The following is a 7,656-nucleotide window of genomic DNA, read 5'->3' as shown; positions in this document are numbered from 1 at the left end:
ATTTTTAATTTATAATTTATTATTAAAATTTTATTTTATAAAATTTATCGCTATATTATTGTTTGTATAGTTTCAAATTTGTGGGATATTAATTATATATATGATAAAATAATTATAATAAAATAATTACTGTTTTTATGGAGCATAAATTGAGTAACAAATATACAGCATACAAATTTTGAATAATATTAATTCAGTAACGTATTTATCTATGAGTTGTTGTGGTTAAAACCCTGGAGCCTAGAGCGCCAAAACGTTAGACGCATTATAGCTTTAAAAAAGCTTTAAAAAAGAAAATAGACAAATAAAGAAATTAGACGATAATTTAATAATGACGTTTATGGTGCAATTTTATAAAATCGTTGAAGCAATAACTGAAGACAGAATACTGTTAACAGCTGTATACATACTTAAAAATGTCAGACTGCTGCTTCTTAAGTCTTAACAAGACTTATGATTAATAACAATGATTAACATGATATTTATCATTGATAAGACAGTATTAATAGTATCGTCGGTGTATTTGTGATTCTAGTCAGAAATGTGCAAAGAAAGTTGTATTCATTAAAGTGGAAAGAGGGATTAGATTGAGCGCTCGAAGATTACGAGCTCCTGGACGCAAATTTTATAAACGCGAACCTGATAATATTAAACATTAATTTTAAAAAAAAAACATCAATAAATTTGTTTTATATCCATACAATATAGAATTTGCAGCAATATTGTTACCAAATCTCTGCAATATTGCTGCAACTTTTGTGCAACTTTGTGCTGTAGGGGTATAGATTATATCAAGATACAGGAATTCTTCTGTGCGATAACTCATTCAAACTTTACTTAATTCAATGAAATTCATCGTTAAGTAGCGTGATTGTCGTTAAAGTATAATTATTATTATGTAACAATACTTACTTGAAGATAATGGTACCTTCGTAATTAACTGGAGCCTCCCAATCGAATTCAAGGTTGTGCTTCTGGTTTTTGTTCGTATGAGTCACGCCATTCTAAACATAAATAATAGCAAAATTTTTTTCAATAAAATGCACATTATTCGTATTTGCGAAAGAATCTCGATAAATTATTAAATCTTGGAAAAATCATTGAGGATAAAAAAATATTTGTTATAGGAAAATAGAGCTCCAATGCATTATATTACCAAAAATGGCGAAATTATAGAATTAATATCGTGGAATATATATTTACTCGCAGAAAAATAGGCCTCTACAATGGTCCAATGGTTTTTTGCAAATTTATATAGTACAATTAAAAATAACAATTGTTGTAATATTTAGAAATTAAAACTTTAAAAATGTGACGCAATATTTCATTTTTTTCTTTTGAAAAATTAAAAAAATTCACTCAAAACTCGAAAAAATAAAGTATATATTAATTCTAAAATACGAATTAAAATATTTTAATATTTGACTTTTCAATATTCATAAATATTATCTCGATTTATAAAAATATTAAAATCTTTTACTTTAGTATGATTTAAAACATAGCTAGATAGAAAAGAGAGAAATAAAAATGTTACGGTGCAGAAAATACCTTTACACCTTGTGTGCATTCCACAATTTTCGCGGATTCGGGCAAGTTTATGAATTCTCCCACGTATTCACCGGTATCAATGTCCCTAGCGAGGATCATGAAGCCCTGGTATGCGAGACCCTCTGGACTTCCAAGGATCAGACGGACTCTACCTTGTCCTGCTGCGGGTAGTACCTGATAAGGTGGATACGACGATTGCGGAGAGGTGTTTTCATGACGTGGCGTCAGATCGAAGCATGTTCGCGGTGGCGCCCCATTGGGTAATCCCAGCACCGTTACAAGCAAACCGATAACCAGAAGCAGCAATGGCTTAGGCATTTCTATAACAAAACAAAACAAAAACAGTTAAAGAATAAGCATAACTAACGTAATATTTTTTGTGCTGTATAATATTTTTGTTGGAAAAAAGTTGATTTTAAATTGATCAAAAAATTCGTTAAGACAGAGATTAGATTTTTTAAAACATTTCACGTTAATATAGATAGATAATATACGTACATAAATACCTTTACATTGTTAGATTTAAATTGTTGTCAACATCACATTTGTAATTAACTTTGATGCATAGCCATAACAAACATGAAAAAGCGAATTATGACATCATGATTATTCTCTCATGAGAAATAACGAGACAATCGGGAAATATTTAAATGAAACAACACATGTGTTTAAACACGAATGCAGACAATACGCGTTGTATGTTTAATCAGTTTAATGTTCTATGTTCATGTCGATGTTAAATTTATCCGATATGACGTAAACAGAAATGTGCATCTGGCAGCTATTCGTTGTCGTTTATCCATAATGCACGTCTTATTTCTTTGCTTGTACGTAATCTCATGTGTAAATTTCAATTGCAACAACCGCATTTGCATTAATAATTGCTGAACGATTAGAAATTGTAAAAATAATGATTCATCTAGTTTCATTTATGAATATATAAATTTATATATAAATTTTATTCAAATATAATCAAGTCGCGAACTGCAAGTTCAATGTTCAAGCTGAATATACAGGATGTTGGAAATTAGTGATAAGTCTTTCGCACCGGGACAGAATGGACTAAATTGAGAAGAAAAATCCTCTTTGCAATTTTCGCAATAATTAACAAGATATTAATTGCTAAAAATTGCCGAAAATTTGTCTTCTATAATTTTTTACTCAAATACTATCACCTTTACAGAAAAATTGCAAAAGACAAAAATTATTTATTTTTTTCTCATAGAATTCTAAGAATTTTTTCAGAATTTTTTCAGAATTTTTTAATACCGTATTTTCTCATATTGATAAAAATGAGAAAAATGCAGTGTTTAAAAACTTCTAAAAAAATTCATAAAATTCTATGAGAAGAAAATAAACAATTTTCGTCTCTTGTGATTTTTCTGTAAAGTTGATAGTATTTGAGTAAAAAATTATTAAAAACTAATTTTCGGCAATTTTTAGCAATTAATAATATCTTATTAATTATTGCGAAAATTGCAAAATAGTAGAGGACTTTTGTTCTCAGTTTAATCCATTTTGTCCCTGTGCGAAAAACTTATCACTAATTTCCAAATACCCTGTATATTCTTTAACACTTCCTTTGTTTTCTATTGTACATACTTGTGCAATGATTTCAGCAATACATCTATTTATATAATATATAATATATAATCTCAACATTAATTATTAGTTAAACAATCATAATCTTTTTAAATAGATATTCAATTGTTTTCCTATTGTTCTATTAGTATAGAACATGATACAAAAGATTTATTTTATATCTATAAAAACATAGAAAAATTATGTATCTCGAATACTTCTGATATGTAGCATTATAACAATCATTGATCGAATATCAAATCATATAACTTAGAGAATTATTGGCGATAAACCAACAATTTTTTTATAATATGTTTTTTATAATACGTTAAGAATGCAAGTTAATTATTAATTGTTCAATCATGTTCATCATGTGATAGAGATATGAATTGAGATAATAAGAGATACTTAGAGATAATAGGAGATACGTTATTGAGATACTAATGAACGACGGAGTGAGACAAGAAGAGTGAATGACTCGAAGAAACAAGCGCGTTCACTTGTATACATCCCACGCTTGAAAGAACTGACTTTCACCCTTTGGGAGTTTAGCTCCTTACGAGGTTCTTAGTTCGCGCATTCCTAAACGCCCCGCTACTACTAAAATATTCCCCATGCCTGTCGTTATGTAATACCGCTGACTGACCCTCGCCATTGAATGCCACGCAGCCACGGCAATACTTATTGCAGGAATATTTCCCTATATATCAAAGTCGAAGCACGTCGCATTAAAATTACGTTTGCGTAACATATTCGTTAAACTTAGTCTTATTACTACGTTAAATTATACTTTCCAGCGGATCAGAGCTTTAATTTTACAATTTGATACATAAGTTTGTTTAAAAAAAAAACAAACAAAAACGAAAAGAATGTACATAATAATGTACATTAAATTTAGGGATAAAATTAAACGGATATTTAAATTTAAATAAAATCTAATTAATTTTACAATCAAACAATTCAATTCAAATACTATTTAAAAAATATTATATTTTAATCAATAATCAATAATCATATTTTACATTAAAACGAAAAACATATTTTAATATCATGAATATTTTTGTACGTATTTTTTCAAGATTGTATTTTACTAAGAAGTACCTTAGTCAGCAATAAAACGCACGTTCTTTACGTGGCGTCCGCGAATTCTTATAATTACAAAATATGCATATTCGAGACAAGGTCGATCACTTGCGATAACTGTTAACCACACTATTTTGCACTTTCATAACAAGCAACGATACATACATATACTTCGAATTAACCGATTAGAATTAGGTCACCCGCAATACATGTTGGTGTAAATTCATTGCAAGGAATTATGGATGATTGTCGCGTTGTCGAGAACATAACTTGGTTCATTCATGAAGGAATTTGACGTTGACTTTTCAATGATGATTTAAAACGATGCGTAATAACTCAGACGAAGATTCTCAAGATGAAGATTCCTAACAAAGATTTGAGAATTGCAGTTAATTAACATACTAACACAGTTATATAATATAGCAATTATTATATTAACAAAGATAACTATTTTTAAACATAATTTACATAGTTCTTTACAACAAACTTTCGCGTATGCATTCTTTTTAAATATTTATATTATATGAAGCTATATTTACATAATAATTTTGATGAATACATATAGCGAAAATGATAATCAATTTTTTTATATAACTATTATTAGCATATCATTATTTATTCAACATTTACAAAAATTATTATACATATAAAATTTATTATACATATAAATTAAGAAGAAGAAGAAGAAGAATATAAATTAATGACATTCTACACTGTCAGATATCAAAGGAGCGCTGGTAACCCAATTCTTGGAGTTAAATATAACATTTTATTATTTTTAACTTTTATGTATGTAAAAATGTAAATCCACTTCTGTGGTTTCTTTTAAAGTAAATAATATCCATATTCATTTGATAAAAAAAAATAATAAGTCGAATTTGAGCCAAAAATTTAATATTTTTTTTATTGAAAGTTATTTAACTCCTTGTTTTAATTAAATTAATGATATATTAAGTAAAAAAAAGGCTTATAAAAATGATTAAAAATAATTCAAATTAAATGTAATTTAATTATGAATTTAACAGTATACATCCTTTGTACGATATTATTGATCAACATTATCGTTTCAAACGTCTTTTTAGTAAAAAAAATCATCTTACAAGTATATACATACACGTATACATATATATAAATACCAATTGTAGATTTGTAATATTGGCCTTCTATTACTTGTTTTTCACTTCCATGTCTCTATATCACATATACACGTCACAATGCAACACGTGGACACAATAATTAATAATTGGGAAAGGCGTTTACAAAGAATACAATTATCTCAACAATACAGCAATGTGAAAGTGAATTGGCTCCGTCCAGATCAATATTACGAATGAATTTATTTCTCTTGGACTCACAATTTGCAAATAGTTGCGATCGTCACGAGACATGGTATACTGAAAAATCAGGACGATTGATTTTAATCATAAAAATCGTAAGAGAGATCTAAATGTGATCTAAAAGCTGTCTATATAGAATAAATACTATCTATATTAGTTTTAAAATTCACGACTTAAAATGTGTGTGAGATAGTCGAAAAATTCGACTCGAAAAATTAAATGAAAAGTTATTTGTAAATTTTTAAGTAATTTTTGAAATAATGGTGGCAGTACTTGAAACGAAGGTTTAAATAACAATTACAGACTTTTTAGATTGGCATAAGCGTGCGATAAAGTAGTGATGAACTACATTATAGCGTATTTACTAATACTCATAGATAAACTATTTGAACATAGTCTGTAATCGGTCATATTTAAACTCTTATATTTTAAAAGCTACTATAAAAATAAAAATTTATAAATATTTGAGATATTATAGATATTTGTTTTACTTAATTTTTTGAAAATTGTCTTGCTATAATATTTTGAGTCGCGAATTTTGGGATCTTCTTATATAGAATAAAAAATTTCATCGCAAATTTTATTTTTATGAGACAGATCGGAGAGAAATTAAGATCGCAATAATCATGTGCATGTCTAGCATGATCATATATCATTATTTCATTGTATAGAAAAGAACGAGCACAAGGCTTCGTTTTGCGATTTACAACGTGTGTGACTCATCAGTGGCGTCAAACACATACGTACATAGATATACGAGCAAGCACAGCTCGTTGACACGTACACAGAGTTTACATATGTGTATATGCACACAGATTTACCGCATTTTCTTCCTGCATGGTCCTTTGTGAACGCATAGGAAATTCCCAACACGATGTATATACAAAAGTTGATTCAATAACAATTTATTGCGTGCAAAAGTTTCTTATATTATTTAATTAATTATGTTACTAATTAAAATTTTCTATTATCAATATGTTAATACAATGCCAATATGTTAGTCTTATAACATCACATTGAAATTCAATTTTAGTCCCGAAAAAATACTTTAAAATTCTTATTTATTAAAAACATTAATATTATATTTAAAAATTATTTTTAAATTTTTTTCAATTGAAACACAAATAATTTTTTGTTTATTGTTTTATCATAGATGTTGTTTATGAAATATTTTTATGTTTTTGAATTTAAGGTAAAAAGTCCATTTTATTTATCAAAGTAGAAATTAGCTATGATGACTGTGTACTTAAATAAAATAAACACAGTTATCAATACGATTACAATTCTGTAATTTCAATAAAAATTATCAATATTTTTCATTCGCATTTATAAATACAATGAAAAAAATTGATCAACGTGTCTTAACAATATATGCAGTGCAAACAATATATTCAGTGCTTCTCTTCATAGCTTATTTCTCTGCATATTGTTATGTAACCTGATCTTCGCATGATACACTTTCGCGTAGTCATGCGTTTAGTTAGCTTACGATTAATAAGGGATTACTAATCTGTTAATTCAATGTCAAGATAATATTATTTTGTTTAAAATAAAAAATCAACTAACGCGCGCGTAAATATATAGAGTGTCCCAGAATTCACAGTTCAAAATACTGTAGCAAAAAGGTTCTCGAAAAATTTAGTAAAAAATTTATTTATCAATTTTTATTTTAAGAAATGATTCGATAATAGAGGTTTAAATACATATCTATAGTTTTAAATGATCATATGTTCCTAAATCGCGCTCAATAATACTCACAGATGATTATCTAAACATAGTCTATATATATTTGGCCATATTTAAATCATTATGACTGGGTTGTTGCACCTTTTGATAAACTTTAGTTCATTCTCTAATTCATTCTCTTATTCTCTTATGTTCTTACTTCTTTACTCTTTTGTTTATTCATTAGATAAATTACCACATAGTTTATAAGAAGATAGAACAATCGGTTCTATATTTATTATTACTTAAAATAAAAATTTACAAATGACTTTTTTTACTTAATTTTTCGAAAACTTTCTTGCTGCAATATTTTGATCCGCGAATTTTAGGACACCGTATAGTATTGTATGAAATATATATTATTTTAATATATTTTAATAGT

General features: G+C 27.3%; 2 protein-coding genes across 2 annotated transcripts in view; one reads left to right on the top strand and one right to left on the bottom strand.

Annotated features, from left to right (window-relative positions):
- The window catches only part of LOC108694913, a 54,572-nt gene that overhangs the window by 23,024 nt on the left and 23,892 nt on the right, over nucleotides 1–7,656 (top strand). The gene's annotated exons all lie outside the window — the stretch shown is intronic.
- LOC108694902 (putative ferric-chelate reductase 1 homolog) overlaps nucleotides 1–7,656 on the bottom strand; it is a 28,257-nt gene that overhangs the window by 16,856 nt on the left and 3,745 nt on the right. The window contains exons 2-3 of the mRNA XM_018204603.1: nucleotides 1,549–1,868; nucleotides 913–1,004 (exon numbers count right to left, since the gene is read on the bottom strand). Of these exons, the coding sequence (XP_018060092.1) occupies nucleotides 913–1,004; nucleotides 1,549–1,868 (412 nt within the window). The remainder of the gene's footprint in view (nucleotides 1–912; nucleotides 1,005–1,548; nucleotides 1,869–7,656) is intronic.

The sequence above is a fragment of the Atta colombica genome, unplaced genomic scaffold (assembly GCF_001594045.1).
Source record: "Atta colombica isolate Treedump-2 unplaced genomic scaffold, Acol1.0 scaffold1, whole genome shotgun sequence".
Lineage (NCBI taxonomy): Eukaryota > Metazoa > Arthropoda > Insecta > Hymenoptera > Formicidae > Atta > Atta colombica.
This window is presented reverse-complemented; position numbering and strand designations above follow the sequence as displayed.